The sequence below is a fragment of the Manis pentadactyla genome, chromosome 15 (assembly GCF_030020395.1).
Source record: "Manis pentadactyla isolate mManPen7 chromosome 15, mManPen7.hap1, whole genome shotgun sequence".
Classification (NCBI taxonomy): Eukaryota; Metazoa; Chordata; class Mammalia; order Pholidota; family Manidae; genus Manis; species Manis pentadactyla.
In genome coordinates, this window is record NC_080033.1 from 5,295,783 (window position 1) to 5,314,595 (window position 18,813).

The 18,813-nt window shown below is 47.3% G+C and overlaps 1 protein-coding gene across 1 annotated transcript in view; it reads right to left on the reverse strand.

Moving 5' to 3' along the window:
• The window catches only part of LOC130681110 (synaptic vesicle membrane protein VAT-1 homolog-like), a 100,989-nt gene that overhangs the window by 80,830 nt on the left and 1,346 nt on the right, over nucleotides 1–18,813 (reverse strand). Inside the window, 2 exon segments of the mRNA XM_057493305.1 lie at nucleotides 470–1,047; nucleotides 14,972–15,196. Coding sequence (XP_057349288.1) covers nucleotides 470–1,047; nucleotides 14,972–15,196 — 803 coding nt within the window.

The following is an 18,813-nucleotide window of genomic DNA, read 5'->3' on the forward strand; positions in this document are numbered from 1 at the left end:
GTCCCAGGAAGTATTAAATAGTATCACACACAGGAAACTCTAAAAACGACGTCCGTACGCAGGAAGCCGACAGTTAGGAATTTTTAACCATGTTATGGTCAGACCCCCTCTCCTGGCAGCTGAGCTCTCCCTCCCCACCGAGCGTTCCGTCGGCGCAACCTTCCAGACCGGGAGCGCCGGGCGCCACCGCCCACCGCTCTCCTCCGCGCCGAAGAGCTCAGTACCCCCCCCCCACCCCCCGGATCCGGCTTGGGAAGGGCGACTGCCGGCTCTCAGCATCATCCGCGCAGCACGGGCCGCGCGGAGACTGAGACGCCCGGAGAGTGCGGGTGCGGGGCGCTCCCCCAGGCCCCTCCCGGGGCAGCGTGCCCGCCGCGGCGCTGCCACCACCGCCCCCCGCCCCCCACCCCCACCCCGGGCGCCGAACGCGCGAAAAACCGAGCAAGCGAGTAAGGCGCGGATACTGGACCAGGCTTTGACGCGGATCTTGAGCTCGCCGTCCTGCGGCTCGGGCATGGCCTTCCTGGTGACCCGCAGCTTGTTGAACCCCCCGAAGCCGGCCAGCACCACAGCGCGCATCTCCGGGGCGTCCCCGAGGCGGTGAGAGCTGCCGCCGCCGCCGCCCTCCGCCGGCTCCTTGCCTGCCTGCCTCTCGATCATTTGCTCCGTCCCCTCCGCCTTCTCCACGCCTTCCTTGGCCAAGGTGCGGGGGACGCGGGGCGCACGGGCTGCGGCGGCTGCGGCGCGGGGCTCCGGGCTCGCCTCCCGCGGGTTCCTCCCGTTGAATGTGGGATGCTCGGCGGTGCAATGGCTGCAACCTCCGCGAGCCGCGCGAGGGCCACAGCCTCCGCCGTAAACCTGGCAAGAGCCGCGCCCCGCCTGCCCCACCCCCGCTCCCCACCTCTCTTCCCTGCCCGAGGGAAGCCGCAACTCCAGCTCCTGAACCAGTCTCAGGTCGGGCTTTGGATCCCAGCCCCAGAGCCCGTAGGTGGCCCAAGACTGAATAAAACGCGCAGGAAGGACGCCGTCTTCTCCGCCGTGGGCGCACTACTCGGTTATATACGGCGCGGGCTGGGAGCCTTGAAATGGACAGAGATGAACGCCTGGGCCTGGAGGACGCCTCCCGCGACCAGGCTGCCTCCTCTCCCCACCACATCTGCGGGGCGGGAGGGATAGACGGGAAATGCGGCCGGTCCCGCTGGAGGGCGGAGAGGCTGGGGAAGCGGGAAACTAGAAATCCCACTCACCGCCCTGAAGGGCCCAAGCCCAGGGTCTCGGCCTCGGGACCTCCAGGGTCAGCGGGGATGCTCGTCTCCCGGCGTCGTCAGCAGAGTCGGCCGTGGCTCATTCTCCCCACCCGCACCATCTAGGGCCACGGGAAAGAATCCCGTGCCAGAAGCCGGTCATGTTCTTGTTTTGACCCCCAGAAGATCAGTATGCACTCCCTCCCCAACACACACACACACACACACACACACACACACAGAGCAGTAACTGGCTTTTCGTTTCTTTGGTTTTTGTTAATGGATCCCTCTGAAAAGAGCTCGTAGGAAAACTAGAATTTTTTAAAGGAGAAACAATGGGGGGGCGTGGTGGTTTGCCTGCTCAAGAAAGATACAGTTGAGGAGTGGTGGATACATACGCTAGTTCCGTGCGTGGCCAAACTGCCAACCGCGGGGTCTTGGGCAATGCATTCAACCTTTCTGAGCCTCAACTCTCTCATCCATAAAGTGGGCACATTCTGTTTGTTTACTCACACTGTGCTGAGTGCTGGGTGAATGTGGCTTTCAGCGACACATGGTCCTTACCTTTAAGGAGCTCATCCCCAGAGCATGAGGCAGGAAGGCAGGACACAGCCAAGTAGAGGGGACTCAATGGATGGTTTAAGTGCCTCTTCTACCTCCATTCTCCCTGCTCCTCTCTGCTTTAAATGCCCTGGTCTTCTATTCCTCAAAAGGAGTATTGTGTTCCCTCGTACCCCCTGTTGTTCCGAGACCTGGGATCCATTCCACCTCCTTCATATGGTGTCATCTCCTACCCACTTTGAACTCAAGCACCCATTCCTCCTTGAAAGCTCTCCAACCCCCAGGCTGGGTCAGCATCCGTTATGGTTACTCTCAAGGCAGTTTGTAACAGGCCTTTGTATGATTATCTACTGCCCTGTCTCATTTTTCCAGCTGTGAATTATCTGTTTTTATCCAGCATGGTTTCCCCCCAGGGATTAGCTCATGACTAGTATATAGCAGAATATGCTCAGAAAAAGGCTTGTTGAATGACTGACTGAGGCCATGCCTTCAGATGCTGCTATAGAGGCCCAGAGGAGGGAACTGTTAACTTGCCTGGGGAGTGGAGAAGTCCTCGCAGAGGGGGGACATACGAGCCAGACCTTGATTGATGAGCCAGGTTCTTCACACGGGAAAGATCAAGCACATTCAGACACATCTGAAGGTAGAGGGTGAAAGGCCTTTTGAGAAGACCCTGGCTTGTTCTGTGTGGGCAGAGCATCAGCTCACTGGAGATAAGGCTGGAAGATTGGTTGGGACCAGCTTTTGAAGGGTTTTACATACTGTGTTACAAAACTTAACACATAACCCTGGAGGCAGCCAGCGCCACTGAAGACTTAAGAAACAAAGACAAGGGACTGGCATTTCCCGAAGTGCATTTTGAGGTAATAGCTTTGGCAGTAAGTGGCTGATGAGTTAGATGATACAGTTACTGGAAGCATGGACAGCAGACACAAATAAATTTAAAAAATAAATAGGAAGAGGCTTAACTGAGGCAATGGCTGGGGGATGGAAGAGAGGGGTTTGGAAGAAGCTGAATAGACAAGTCTTGGCTAATGAATTGAATATTTTATTTTAAACCCAATCGTCCAAAATACTAAGCCTGTTTACATTGTGAGATACAGTGTTGAGGCTGGTTTCCATCCTGAAACTAGAATCTGAGTGTGAGCGGTTATTCTGGAGGCAATCCCAGAAAGCCCCTGCCAGGAGGGAGGAAAGTGACATAGGAAAGCGACAGAAGCCAACACAGGGTGCGTGAATGAGCAGGTTACCACATGGACAAACGGAATCCAAGCGCCCAGGAGGCCCTAGAAAGGCAGTATGGAACAAATCTCAGAGTTGTCCACCCAAGGAGTGAAGAAATGGGTATGGATCACTAAGTTTTCTGCATGATTGGCTAGGGGCTGTCCCTGGAAGTGTTAATGTCCTGGCCCTTCCAGCCTGCCCCGTGTACCTGGGCAGAGAGAACCCCCAGGCTGAGAACTTCGGATGCTCTCAGTAGGAAGCCATCCTCTGGTACAGGAGATGGTGAGCTCAGAGGGGATATGAGTTTGAAACTGATAACATCTGCAATATATGGTACTGTTTTGGGGTGTATCTACTGTTGGAGATACTTTAGGTATGTTCTGTAATTTGAATCTCAGAATAACTTTACTAGGGAGGCATTATTATTCCCACTTCACAGAAGAGGAAACTGAGTTTTAACATGGTAAATTATCATGCTCAGAGGGACAGAGTGAATGTGGTGAGAACCAAAACCAACTCCAAATAGACGCTCCTACCATCTCACCACGCATATTTATTTGGATAAGCCAAACCACTTCTTCCCCTGGTTGATAATACTCTGTGGCATTTTTTATGTTGTCTGCCCCACCTTTGCCTGGATTCTGAGGGTTTGTTTCCCTTTAGCATCAGAAAAGTAAATCCACATTGCAGTCAGCACACAACATGTTTTAATAAAAAGTGTTTACCTTATAGTATATTACAGGCGATCTAATTACTCCTCCAAGGGAATCTTCTGGCTGCTGACAAACTCCAGAGTGTAATTGGTATGCGCTGATTGTCACAACAACTGAGAAAAACCACACCACAGTCTGTGCTGTCTCGGAAGGAACACCTTCCTGGGAGTCCCAGACACCACCATTTGGGTTGTTAAGTGTTCCCAAATCTGCTCCTCTCTGGTGCAGTGTGGGGCAGGAGCCGTGCTGGAAGGCATCTCCACAAATAAACACAATCAATCTATTTTCAATTTATAAAATTGATTGCTTGGACATGCATTCACTCAGAGCCTCGGTTTGAAACAGCTTACACTGAAGGGCAGCGTGAAACAGTGGCCCCTGCTGGTGAAACCTGGCATTCCAGCTTAGCTCTATTAACTTGCACATAGCCTGGGAGCAGGTTTGTGTGCCCTTGGGAAGAGTGTAGAAGGTCAAATTCAGGAACCCCTCAAGGTACTGGCCATCTGAGGGGAGTGTCACACAGCAGAGGTGAGGTCTTTAAATAAGAATATGTGAGAAAAGATGTTAGTATGATTTTTTGGAGTGGTTTTCTAAATAACTTGGAATGGTTCAGTAGCTTTCCAGAGAAATGTTACCTTTGGGCAAGTGGTTTATGTCTTCAACCATATCCTTTACTATTTCTTCTATTGCATTTTCCTTAACAATTAGATCCGTTTATTATACATGTATTATAGTATTTAATATGCAAAACAATCCTGTGCTGTAGATACTATTATCCCTATTTTATGCAGGAGGAAATTTAATAGAAACTGAGTAACTTTCTTAAGGTCACCATCTGAATCTCTGGCAGAGCTGGGGTTTGAAATGGGAGCCATTTTGACTCTCGAATGTGGATTCTTAACCACTATTCTATAATGTCTATGGTTTGATATGCTGTTATGTGTTTTAAAAATTTAAGAATAGGTCAAGAGGAAAGAGGCAAATTTAGAGGGTCAGTAATGAAGAAAGGTAGTAGATTCTGGCCATTGAAAGAACTTAGTGAAACCCAAGGGATCATGTGAAGGGTGTGTGCCTTAACTTCTTATAGCTTGGACTGATGTAATTTCAAGGATAATGGAGCATGATTGCCATGAGCAGAGCATTATCTTCAGAGAAGTCCTGGATAGTCATGTGTGGCCCTTCTTGTAAGTAGTAGAATGTAGTTCCTATTTATATCTTGCAGGACCAGTCATAGGCAGTTAACTCTAGATGTGTCAGAGGGAAAAAAAGTGAACTGACATTTATCCATCACCTCTTGAGTGCTGACCTTGTGCTATTGCTAAGTAGTGGAGATAGAATGGTGAATAAGACAAACCTATTCCCAGTCCTAAAGAAGGTAGCATTCTAACCAAGGAGACATATAAGGGGTTAGCTTGGGTTCCCTAGAAGCAAACCCTTCTTAATTGAAATATTTAAGAGCAAACGGCTTATTTGAGTGGTGAATCCAGCAAGTAGGGGCCTGTGGGGGAAATGAGACAGCCAAGGAAAGGGTCCCTACAAGGTGTAGCGTCTAGCAGGTCATCGTTCCCATTAACTCAGTTTATATCCTGCGGAAGAGCTCTAGATGACAGTGTAGAACACCCCTCAAAGGCATCCTATTCAAGAGGCAGTGTAGTGTCCACCAACTCTTGTCAGTCATTGGTCAAGGGCTGTTTCTGGGGGTCTACTAACCGTCTACCCTTTCTGGTCTGCCCTGTATGTGGGCTGATTGAGGATTAGCAGCTAGACCAAGCTCTCCCCAGAGAGGTGCAGGTGTTTCTGTTTAAAGCCATTGCACCCTTGCTCACAGCAATGGTGAGTTCCAAGAGCGTGTGGGTGGGGCATCGGCAGCATCCACTACAGATATTAAACCAAAAACAGAAAACAAAACAAAAATCACATAAGTAACTAATCATTTACCAATATGATAAGCTCCGTAAGGATGAAATATAAAGTGCTATCTAGGTCAGAGAAGGCTTTGGTATGCAAGTGAGAGTAAAGTATTAGATTCAGCTATGAAAAACAAAAAACCTGAAGTAGGAAGTGCCTTAAGAAGACAGAATATGTAAGGGTGGTATTGAGTCCCACAAAGTCATCAAGGATCCATGTTCCTTCCAGCTCTGTACTTCAACTAGATGAAGGATAGGCCCTCATTCTCACAGCTCAAGATACAGCCCTCACGTCCTCATTCCAGGTAGCATGATGGAGATGAATGGGAGGAGGAGAAGGGTCCTTAGCTTTAACTACACTGCGGGAGTCGGCCCCAGTACATCTACTTACCTCTTATTGGCCAGAGCCTTGCAACATGGCTGTTACAAAGGACACTGGGAAATGTAGTTTTTTCTTAGTTAAGTGGCACTCTCCCAGGTAAAGGTCAGGGTTCTACAATGTATGGTGAAGAGCAGAGATAATACTGGAAGGTATGGCAGTGGTGTAAAGCAGATGCTGCTGAAGGGCTTAAACGAAGGATAGGATGTGTGGAGGATGGAGGCTAGTCCCCATGCCTCCTGAGAGCAGAGCTCTAAGACCCCAGCACTTAGTGCTGCTCTCAATTCCTTTAGGAGAACATTTCACCCTCTTGGTTTTTTCTCTTCATGGGAATTAAGTGGTAATTTTATAATGGAGGTTAATGGGAAAACCCACTTCTCTGTCCAGAACCAAAAGATGCTCATCATAAGAAACTGAAAATCATTTTAGCTCTTTATGAAACTGACATGTACAAATAGAATCAGAAACATTTCACCTACTCTTACTCGTTTATTCATTTAAGGTTTATCTGTTAGTAGTTGTTACCCCTGGAGAGATGATCTTATGAATTGTTCAGTAACGTTTGGTAAACATGGTCGCCGAGTGAGGAGGAGAATATACTGCATAAGATTGAGTAAGGAATTTCAATAAAGTAATTTATGTTCTGAAACCTTGCTTCTGCTTAAAGATGATTTCTGAGTGGTTTCTTTCACCCCTTCCCCTGAATATGATTACCTGGGCTTTTCCCTCAGGGTGAGGCTGTTTGGTTTCTTGTGTGAATCATTGCTACAATGGTGGTGTTTGCTTCTTTCAAATGCTGCGGACGGCAGTTTACCCCAAAGTACTTTGCTATAGATCATCATGAATAATGGGAATGGGGTGGCGATGTAAAATTCAGATTCAGAAATGAGCAAAAGCATTTATTCCTCAGAGGGAGTCCACGGGAAGCCAGAAAGGAGGAACATTCCCTCCCCTACCACATCATCACCATTTTTTTCCCTTACAAACTGTGAGCATCCTACTATCATAAATCAGGAGGAAATCACCCTCCAGCTAACTCAATCTCTTTTCCCTGATGTCTCTTGTTGGGGCTAAGAGCTGATTTCCCTGAGAGTTTTGTCTGCTTTATTATTTTGCTGGCCTATATCCAGTTGGTCGAGGCTTTCTCAGAGTAACGACTGTGGGAAGCTACGAGACCTTGAATGCAAACTGCAAATGCTAATAATGAGAAAGGCACATTTTGCCTTTTCTGTTCTGAGACTAGAAGGCACAAACCCCAGGAGATGGGAAAAGCTCTTCCAGGGGACAGGCATCTGACCCTACTCCATTCAAGATGCCTCTCCTCTTCACAAAGGTGAGGTACTTTGCAGAAAGTAAGTGGGCAAGAAGGGATGTGCATCCATAATCCATCCACCCAGTTCCTGTATTCTTACTATGCAATAAACAAAATGGAAGGAACACATACCTTGTTTCCAAAACTTGTTCAGATTCTAATTTTCCATTTACTAGCTATGTGGCTTTTAGGCTCCAAGATGGTAAGAGAGTTGCCCAATTAAAGGGTAATCAGAAGACCTAGGTTTCAGGCATGCTGTGAAAAACTGCATGAGATACCATGCCAAACTCTTGCAGATATTATTTCCCCAAGTTGGTGAATGGACAATAATTCCCTTTCTGCTTCCCTCATGAGTAAGGCCTGGTACACATCCTGAGAGGGAGACAGACACATAAACAACTTGGCAAAGTATCCCAGGGAGACAGAACAGTGTAGACAGAGGAGTAGTACATAGGCTCTAAAGTCCAGTGGGCTACGGTCCAGTCCTGGCTTGAGCTGTGTAACCACAGGCTAATTCTTTAATCTTTTACTGTTGTTTTATTTTCTAATTTGTAAGATGTGGGTATTGATGACACATGCCTTATAAATTTGTAGGGGAAATTTAAAATATGTAATCCAAATAAAAGTCTATGCTTGGAAAAATTACCCTTTATATGTTACTTTATATGTTTTACTCATGTTTGTATGTCTTTACAGTTTACTGCCTTTGTCATAGCACTTAATATTTCAGCAGCTGTGTTTAATTTGAAAACTTTAGAGTTCAAATCCAGGCTTTTCCAAAGCATGTTCAATAGAACAGTAGTTTCTTGGGATATTGATTGATGCTAGGACAAAAGGGAGTTCTATGGTCAAGTTTTCTTGGGATACTCCAGGTCAGGTGCAATTTAAGTTTCCTTTAATGCAGGGCCTTTAAAAGCCTTGTGCAAATATGACAATTGAATCTCTAAATGGGGATACGGAATGCAACATCACCCAGACTGGCTTGACCTCCAACCCTTTGCCCTTGAAGTCCACAAGACTAGTATTCTACAGGATATCTTTTGGGGAAAACTGCTCTAAACAAATCAATAGATAACTGTCTCTGAGTGTCTGCTCAGAGCTGGGCATTGTGGGGGAAACAAAAGGAGGAAATGGCATGAGTTGTGGGCCTAGGGACTTACTTAAGGGAAAATAAAACTGCAAACAGTTTTGAGAAGTCTTAAACACTAAATTGGGGCCCAGGAAGATTATGAAACAAAATAGGTCTGATGTAGAGCACAGTAGAGAGTGGTGGGGACTGTGACAAACAGGTGTACAGGTGGTTGTTCTACAGGGAGTATCAACTGACCTTCAATCCATCATTGCCATGTGAGAACATGTGCTCAGGGTTGCCAGGTCTTCCAAATGTTCAAGAGAAGCCAGAAATCTGGATTTTTATGTGAAATCTCCCAAAATTTCAAAATCCTGATAAATATTGCATAGGATGAACAAAACATGTATGTTAGCCAAATTTAGCCCATGTGGCACCAATTATAATTTTTGCCCTTATCCAGGGGGTGATTTTGTGCCCCTCCCCACCCCCACCCCAGCCTGATATTTGGCAACATTCAGAGACTTGTGGGGTTATCACAACTGCTGCTACAGAAAACTAATGGGTAGAGGGTAAGGATGCTGCTAGATACCCTAAAATGTACAGAGAAGCCCCCACAACAAAGAGTTATCCAGCCCCAGATGTCAGTACTGCTGAAGCTGAGAAATCCTGCTCTGAGCCCTGGATCCTTAAATCCCAAGGGCAAGGAGGCCTGTGGTTCTGACTTGCACACGTGTGACTTTGGAAATGTCCTTGTTCCAGTTGGTAAAAGGAGAGAATTGGACTAATTGATGCTCAGGGGACTTTCCATCTCAGGGGCTGAGATCACATCAGTCGTCCATGTTGGCAATGGCCTAGCACAGGGCTCTCTCTGCAGAAAGGACATTGATCAGAAATGATAGTTACTGAAATGACAACACCCACTAAGGGAACGTTTCCAACCCGGAATACGGTTTGTCCTTCTGATGAGTTCAGAAGCCGGGTTTCATGCAGGTCTCACTCCAGACACTTGAATAAATTTGGAGCTGATTTTAGAAGCCTACTAAATCATCCTGGGCAAATATGTTCTAGAGACTGTTCATATTTTGTTGAGGGGAAAAATCAAAAGGCACACTTTGATGTAATACACTACTGCCTTCCATACAGAGACAGAGTGAAATCGATTTGGAGGTTTGGCATCTCATGAGCCTGTTTATCTCAGTGGTCATCACAGACAAAGTTGAGTGTGTGTGTGTGTGTGTGTGTGAGTGTGTGTGTGTGTGTGTGTGTGTGTGTGTGTGTGTGTGTGTGTGGAGTGTGTGTATGTGTGCTCACAGTGGCAGTGAGGCAGACTGCAGGACAAGGTGATGAGGGGGTTTGATCCTTTAACCAGGATAAGCAATGACAGAGGAAAACAGGGCAGCAGTAAATGAAAGTAACAAAAACTGCACATTCCTGCGGGTGTCTGCTCAGACCCACCTCCGGGCAGGGGGAGTCACTCGCTGCTCAGGCTGCCCTTGTGCGGCTTCATTCCTCCTAGTCCTTGACATGCTGCAGGGCTTCTCAAGTGGGGATCAGTGGCCTTCTGCAATCCTGGAGAGGTAGAGGCAGGAATGTTGTTTAGGCTTCTGGGCAGTGACCCCATTCTCCCTGCAAGAGGAGGTTGTGGCCTTTGGGGCACTGGGTTCATTCTGCGACCAGGAGACAGGCATTTGCCACATTTGCTTTAGCAGCAGCGTGTAGAGTGTTAGGGTAAGTTCTTCTGGAATGGTGATACAAGCTTAAGGACATAAGGGCAGTGGCAAAGCACAGCCCCGTGCTGTGTGAACAGTATTGTCAGCCCCTGTTAGGGCCTCTGGGACCCAGAGGAGCTGCACCAGACACCAAAGCCGCCCCTCTGGGAAGCGTTCCCTCTTGCAAGGGCATCCTGTACCCTTAGATCATCACGTTGGGAGGTCAATCTAATGGTATGGCAGGAATATACGTGAATGCGCACAACCCTGCTGGTCCCTAATGCACATGATATGCAGGCACAATGCTGACTGATGTGTGGGTGTCTTGGTTAAGGATTCCCTTAAAGCAGACCCTGAGACTAGGGTTTGAATCCAAGCAGTTTATTTGGGAGAAGATCCCAGGAAATACATGTAGTGGAGTGAGAAAGTTAGATGGGGATTGCAAAGAAGCAGCAAGAGGGTGTATTTTCAAGTAAGTGGCACCTGGGGCCCATTCCCACTGGGAATTAGGGAAGACAGGGTAGAACATGCTTTTGGAGCATGTTGTAAATGGGCAGTGACAAAGCTGAGGTGTTTTTGCACCAATAATTACCTTCTATGATTTACTGAAGGCTGCTTGCTTTCAAGAGCGTTCACTTTTAGGAATGTCTGGCTTGCCCTGCTTGCTGGCAAAACAGGTTCCCATTGCAAAAGCCCTGTGGCAGAAAGCAGCAGGTATTCACAGCCAGAAGCTTTGGGAGTGCAGAGGTGGGTGCTTAGGGCATATGGGCTGGGCAGCACGGCACCTGCCGCAGCACATTGATTTAGACTATTATTATCATCTTACTACTGATAGGAATGCAAGCCAACCAGAAGGTCCTGATGTTTATAGCTCTTACGAACAACTCCAAAAAAAGCAAAACATGCTTGCATACTACATTTTTGAGCAGTAAAAGGAATGAAAGTAAAAAAAAACAACAACGGGCTGGGATTGTTTGATCAAACAAAATCAAGCCTTGCAATGCCATATGCTACAAGGGGCAGGTCATTTTGAATCCAGATTCCAGTAACGTCTTGCGATCACTAGACTTCTCCCTGCCTTTCTATATTCCAGCTGCTGCAAAGAGTCAGCCCTGCAGCTATGAGGTCATTTGGTCATGTGACATAGTGCCTCGTTTCCTCCTAAGTCTTTTATCAGTCAGGGTTCTTCCTTGAAACTGGCTGCTTTAACCATAAAGGGAAGGAACTAACTGGAAGGATGTGCGGCAGTTCACAGGGTCCCTGGGAAGTCTGCAGAATCAGGCTTTGGAGACCTGCTTGAATGACAGAGGTTGAGAAGCAGCCGCACCCCAGCTGAGATCATGCCAGGAACCTGTCTGGTGAGGGCACCACTCTTACCGATTTGGCAAACGGGGGACCCTTTACTTCTGCTACCACCACCCCCAGTAGGCAGTGGGAACCGCTGCGGCTCCACCACCCTGTCGCCGCTAAGTCTTGCCATTGCTGCCCCTTCAGTTGCCCAAAGCAGAACCTATTCTGTGCTTCCTTGCTTCAAGGCCCAGGGCAGGTGTGATCTGATTACAGGAGCTTGGACCATAGTCAGCATCCTCACAGGGGGGGAGGCTGCCAAAGCAAGGATCTTGTACCATCAGGTTCTTGAGTGGGATTCGGGTCTTGCCTACTCTGGGGTTCAAGGTGGGGTATTCCCCAGGCATAGAAAGAAGGCTCAGGGGTTGGGCAGCCAAAACCGTGACTGATACCTACTATGGTCTTTCCCTTCTCTTTTCTCATTAGTGTGTCACAACGAAAGAGGGGAAGGAAAACTTAGTGGGCTGGCAGCAGTCCACTGAAAGTATCCCAAAAGACTATTAAAGTGGTCAAATGAAAAAACTAATATTTTAAAGTTCCCCAAATAAGGAAATGGGAGGTGCTGAATACATGAGGGGAACATAGTCTTGTCTCTCCATGCCTCTTTCTACATCTCACCCTAAAAGGCAAGGGTTATGTCTTATTTATTTCTTTGTGCATGAGACTAGGCATTGAATGCATGCTTAAAGGCATAAAAGGAGGTGGCAAGGGAGGGTAGGAATAGTTTCTATTAGGTCTTCAGCTCTTGAACATGACTGGGGCATTGTGCAAGCAAAGCCAGAAGACTACTGCAATTTTTAGAATAGAGCAGAAAAGAATTCCAGGTACTGTGAGAAAAGGGACTAAGAAATGGTATTTTGAAGGCTAGTGAATCTCAGCTGTGCTTTGAAGAAAGAACTCATGGGTATAAAACCAAGAAAGCAAAATATTTATAAGAATACTGAGTGTTCTACATGAACAAGTACTAGAGGAACATTCAAGGGTAACTTGGCTTTCCACAGTTCCTGCCCTGGAAATAAAACAAAAAAATTATTAGTCAAGCCCCTTGGACAGCAGCACTCACTGACTTCAGTTAATACTTAGAGCTTCTTTGGAGGAAAATGAAGGTTTTATTCATTTTATTAAAATATTCTAGGGTCCCAGGTAAATTTACTTTACCAACTTTTCTCTAATTATGTAAAAATAAACTTTTTCCCATAATAGCAGTATTGGACACAGATGGGCTGCATAATCTATGTAAGATTTTTCTATCTGTATTCTCGGCATCTGGGTATTAACTTGGGATTTCATGGAACAGCATATGCTCAGAAGTGAAAGTCATTTTCAGACAGACACAGCTCAAGTGAAAATACCCTCTCTATTCACGGAGAAGGCCCAAGACAATCTGCACAGGGCAGTGATTTATTTAGGAATGTTCCAGTTGATAAGCAACTGAAAAAATAAGCTCAAATAAATATCAGTTTAAATGCTGACCTCCTCTCTTTTGCCAGTAAATTTAAGAAGTATGTGAGGAGTGTGTGTGTGTGTGTCTTCGAATGCTACAGTCCAGGGTGATTGTCAGTATAGGGCAAAGGACCCACATGGCGTGTTTGGGAAGTGTAAAGTGGTACAAACATTTGACAGGGGAATCGGTGCATGTGAAACCAAAGACTTGAGGAGATGTAAACTTTTGACTCAGCAATTCCTTTTTTAGAAATCAGTAAGGATATATGCAGGTATTACCGCTCTAAGCATTAATTCTGATGCCCCAGGCCTGCAAACCTAAGCTTTCATAACCTGAGTAGGATAAGAGGTTTGCTTTTCATATCCACAAAATTGAAAATCATGGGATCTTTGAAAATATTATTGACGGAAGACTATTTTAAGCAGGTTTTCAGAGCACCCGGGTAAGTGACGCCGCACATATGCATGTGTACTTGATGTTAAGAAGACCTGGGAAGGTCCTCGTGGTGATCATCCCTGGTTGCTGCTTTTATGAATATCCTGAAAATTTTATTCTTCATGCGCATCTGTACTTTCTAATTTTTCTACAATTAACATGTTTTTTATACGAGCATTTTAAGTGACCTTGTTTTAAGAAAAAAAATAATAACTGCCAGCATCCATCTTCCCTTCTAGCTTTACTGATGAGAGAAGAAAGAGGTAATTTTTCATAAGAGGAGAGCCACATGGTGTATGATGTTTTATATACATGATCTCATAAATTGACACAGTATCTTGTGAAGGAGAAAGTACTTTTATCTTAATTTTACCTCTGTTTACAAGAAACCGAGGCGCACACCACCAGGACGCGGGGACTCCTCCCCTCCCCCGCTCTTCACTCTGCGTCCCAGCCTCAGACTGACTTTGAGGGGCCAGGATTCCTTCTGGGAAGTGGGGGAAACAAAATCTCAGTCTGTCACACTTGAAATACCCAACAAATATTTGCCCTTGGGGTGGGATTATTTCTCTCCGTTCTCCTCTTCCTGGGACAGAGAATGTTCCAAGTCCAGGAAAGCAGGCAGGATTTGGTGACAGGACGTGAGGTGGAGAAAGAGACACTCTCTGGAGTGGCACAGAGGGAAGGTCACAAGTGACAGTGTAGAGCCCAGCTGCCATGTAGGTGCTGTGCCGGCAGGTCCACCACGAACCTGCACCTGCTTTCCCAGGGAGCCAGCCAGGAGAAACTGAATGAATGAATGAATAAGTGAGATGAGCTTTCCCATGGTGCGCAGAGCTAAAGGATTAGAGACTCCAAGGGCAATGGATGGAAGGAGTAGAGAGAATTTCCCAAAGGAGGAAAGTATTTTTTAACCTTCTAACTGCAAAATAGGTGGCACTAAGGCATGACCTCAGATATCTAGATGGAGGGTCCCATCTCTATTCAGTTGGAACCAAATTGAAGAAGTAGGGGAGCCACTGGCTCTAGGGTTGGTATGGGCTGGGTGGTTCAACTCAAACCCAGCAGGAAGGACCGTTTGGCACACGTCAGACCTTGTCTCATGTTGACCCTGAGCGTGTAAGTGACCGGCTGACGTTGGATTGCATAACATTGGATGGTATCACTCCTCCCTTCTTGTCCTTATTGATTTCACTTTATTTAACATGCTTCCAAAAAGCATGTTAGAAAAGCCAAAACTACCCAAAAAGCCAGAGAAAAGTGACTCCCTTTGCACCCCTTCCACCCTATTCCTCCTACCCACCCCTTGTAGGCACCACGTTCATTGTTTTTTGGAGTACCCGTTGTGTGTCCTTTGGAAAGATTAGTGCATATACATATACACTTTCTTTTCCCCTCTTTGAGCCCAAGAGGCAGTGTTCCCTGGGTGCCTTTCTGCTCTTCGCTCTCTTCACCAGTCTCCCCTGGAAACCATTCCAGGTCACAGAGCTCTTCCTCATTTTTTTTATAGCCGCTTAGTAACGCATTGTGTGTGTGTGTACCAGAGTTTATTCTCACCCATTTAAATTCAGTTTTTAAAATAGAATAAAACACATCCATTAGCTCTGAGCCCATCATCTCTGACCTGCACGTTTGCATGAGTAGAAATGTCCCGCAGGGAGGGGGCAGGTTCCGGGGTTGGGAGACTGGGGAGGCAGCAGCACCCAGCGCTCGGATGGGCACCGAGAACCTCTCCCAGCCCAGAGGGGGCGGAGCCGTCCGCCAGTGACTGGGCCCCGCGCCGCACTCCCTCACCGCCCCCCGCAGGGGCGACGGACAGCAGAGCCAAGCGGCCCAGGGCCCCACACGTCTAAGAGGCAGACACGGCATTCAAGCCCAGGCCGGTCTGAGTAAAACCGCACTCTCTGACTAGAAAACAGGAAGAACTTTCCTTTTTCTGGCTCCTATATGGACCGATTGGGGACTTCGGATAAGATGCTACAATGTTGTAGGAATGAGGAGAACCTTCTAGATGGGAAAAGCGCTACTCCTACCACAGCCGTCAAGTGTAGACAAGACCTCGGGATCCGGATTGGCGGAGGAGTGAGATGAGCTGGACCAACACCGGACCAGATCCTGACTTTATTACAATGTGGCTTTGGGGTTATCGTGAATTCTTGCATTCATTTGGATTTCTGGAACTCATGCATCAGGATGTTATTTACTGCGACTGCATTTGGCATCTCAGTGAGTGCCTCGCTCCTGACCTCGTCCTGCCCTGCACTGCTTTACCTTAGCAGAGGGTTTCCCAAGGTGGGGAACACACAGAAGACACCGTTAGGTGGCACATTGTGGTGACATGAAATATCGCTGCTCTCTTCATGAGAAAGTTATTTTCCCTTTTCCCCATTCTTCTCCAAGCCTTCTGATCAGTTAGGGAGAAAGTATCAGGTTGGATGTTAGCAAATATTGGACATCTCTCTGCATCTTGCTATTGTGTTCTTTCCCTCAGAGGTTAGACTTTCGGCTCAAATACCCCGGAGGTGTGCTTGGTGTCTCCTGTTTGCCCTCCAGGCCACTCCCCCCCAGCGTCCACCCTGCTTTGTGTCCTGAAAGGCTGATCTCCATGAGGTCATAGGAAGACATCAACAGGCTCACCTGCCCACTAGTTTCTGGATTGTCTGAAGAATGGGAAAGTCCAGAAGGCAACGGAAAGGCTGGAGGAGGAGAGGGAGTTCAGTTCTGGGTTCCCCCGGTGTGGTTATGGTCCTTGCCTGTATGGTTCTATCCCTCTGACAAAGGCTACAACCCCACTAGGCAGCCCCTCTCCTGCAGACACTGCGCTGCCCATGTGTTCATAACCACTGCCTGCCCTAGTCTTTCCCACTGGGGCAGTGTTTCAGGAAAAATACAAGCTGTCTGGTTAAATTTTAATTTCAGATAATAACAAACAATCTTAGTACAAGTAGGTAGCAAATATTGCATGGAACCTACTTATACTAAAACAACTATTTGTTGTTTTCTGAAATTCAAATTTCCCTGGACCTCCTATGTTTTTATTTGCTAAATCTATCAAGCCTACCCTAAGTGGGTCATTGCTGCCCACATTGCTTGCCCCTTATTCATCCCCCTTAACTCTTGCTCATATCTTTGTTAATTGTTTCCCCATTTGAGGGGGCCGCCTGCTTCCCGATGAGTCCGGGACTCGCACTAGTAAGCACTAATACCTGGCTAGAATTTTATAGCCATGCTTTGTTTCTCATTTTGAGTTTATCTTCTCTTTGTGGCACGCAATATTGATTTTCCATCCATAGTAGTGAAATCTATTTTGCCTTTAAGATAAGGGTATTTAACTTTGGAAATGTTTGTAGAGGTGGAACATGGCTATGACAAAAATCTCAAAGATGGTGTAGGAGCCTACTGGCTTTTGAGAAAAAGGAGTTGAAAAGCATGGCGTGTGGAGTCAGACCATCTCTGGTTCAAATCCCAACCACACAGGGTTGTTGTGTTGTGAAGATTAAATGAGATCCTGAATGCAAAGTACCCAGCAGAGTATGGGGTGCTATTTATAGTGGGCCATGTTTACATATAAACAAGCTTGTGCACCCTCAGCCACCCAGAGAGGTAAAGTGACTCGGCCAGGGGCCCACAGCAAGCAGGAGAAGATCTGGGGTCGAGTGCAGGGACCTGGCCCCACGCCACGTGTGTTTCCATGACACCAAGGGCCTCCCAGTCATATGTGCAGAGGAGAGGCTGCACCCACTCTGGCCCTGATCTTTGCTTTGCAGTCTGTCTGGCCAGAGTGGTCAGTCCGCATGACTCTGGTTTTTTGGAATGCTGGAATGAAGGCCTTTGAGTCTGGCCAGGTTGATGTTTCAGAAGGAGATGTCCAAGACAAAATTTTCCTTGAGTTTCATAAACTCAGAGAAGGAAAGGAGTGGCGTCATGTACTCGTGGATGAAGGAGGGAAGGAAGGAGCTGAGGGAGATGTGAGGTGAGACTCAAGCTGCCGAGCTCTGGCTGTGCCCCACCCCATGGCTCCTGGACACACCTCACCGGCCGCCAGTTGCCTTCTTGGGGCAGCGTCTCCTCTCCTGGCTCCCACCACAGGAGGTTGGGTCTGGCCAGATCTCAGGTAACCTATGAAGTGCTGTTGCACTCTTCACAATTACTAACAAAGAACCTACTGCATGCAAAGCACATCATTCGGCACAGAGAAAGCCCCCAAGAATGAGCAAGAAGGAAAGAAGGCCCCCCTTTTCCCTAGTCAAGGACAGGGATAACAGCCAGTGAGACACTCCTGCAGCCACGGGCTCTCCTGGGAACTCACACACCTTTCCTCCCGTCCACACAGACATCCTGAGATGGGGACGCTGAGCCTCACACAGCCATGGTGTCATCACACATGTCCTGTTAACTCACCGATCCTCGTCACTTACACCAGAAAGAAGGTACTATCATTTCCTCAATTTACAGACGCGATGCTGAGACTTCCAGGGGTTTGTGGTTTGTGACTTGCCCAAACGTGCTAGATGCTGTGTGCTGCCACATGCTAGACTCATGACTGAGACTCAGAAATGTGGCCCCAGATCCTGGATTTTATCCCACCAGGGCCTGTGGGGCATGGCAGTTAAGGGATTTGCTTTTGCAGCTGCAAGAGGCAGACTGAGATTTAAATCCATACTCTTTTCTTTATACAGCAGTGTTTCTTAAGAAATTTAGTGTGTCACAGTCTTAGAACCTATGTTTCTGTTGAACTGAGTTAAAGTACCAGAAAAGTGCTATGGGAACTAGACAGGGAAGTGAGGGGGTGGGGTGGGGGAGAAAGATCAAAGATTGGTGTAATAAGACTTAACATTGAAGGATGGCCAGGATTTGGATAAGATGGTTGCGTGGAGCAGACATTACAGGACAGAGAACAATGTGGCCAAAGGTTGGAGGTGGGAGGGCAGTGTAAGGACACGATTGAAGACTGGTGGTGCCTCCTGTGCATGCCGATCTCAGCTGGCTCTGTTGGCAGGGTTCCTGGTGTGTGTCCATCTGGGGCCCATTCTTCAAGATTCTGTAGAGATCGTCCTTCTGATATTGGACTCTAGATTTCTCAATAGAGAGCCACCTATCTCGTGCATCTTCTGCACCTTTGGCTTTCAGTTTTCATGAGCAAAGGGTTTGCTGGGAGAGCTGAGGGCAGGCACAGGTTGCATGAATAGAGAGACAAATGTCCCGAACCCTACAGTACATTGTCTCTAACACACCTGCCTTTCCTGGGTTAGTGGTAGTCGGGACACACTTCCAGGGCCCAGCACTGACATCGCATTTGGCCCTGGAGGGACACATACCTGTTATAGGGTATGTGTCAATTAGATGACCAGCCAGCCACATTACCTTCCTTGGAAAGAAACAAGATTTTTTTTGGCAAAACACCCTATTGTGTTGGGCCTTTTATTTCTGGAGCGAGGAATGCATGGCTTTCATACTGGCTTCTCT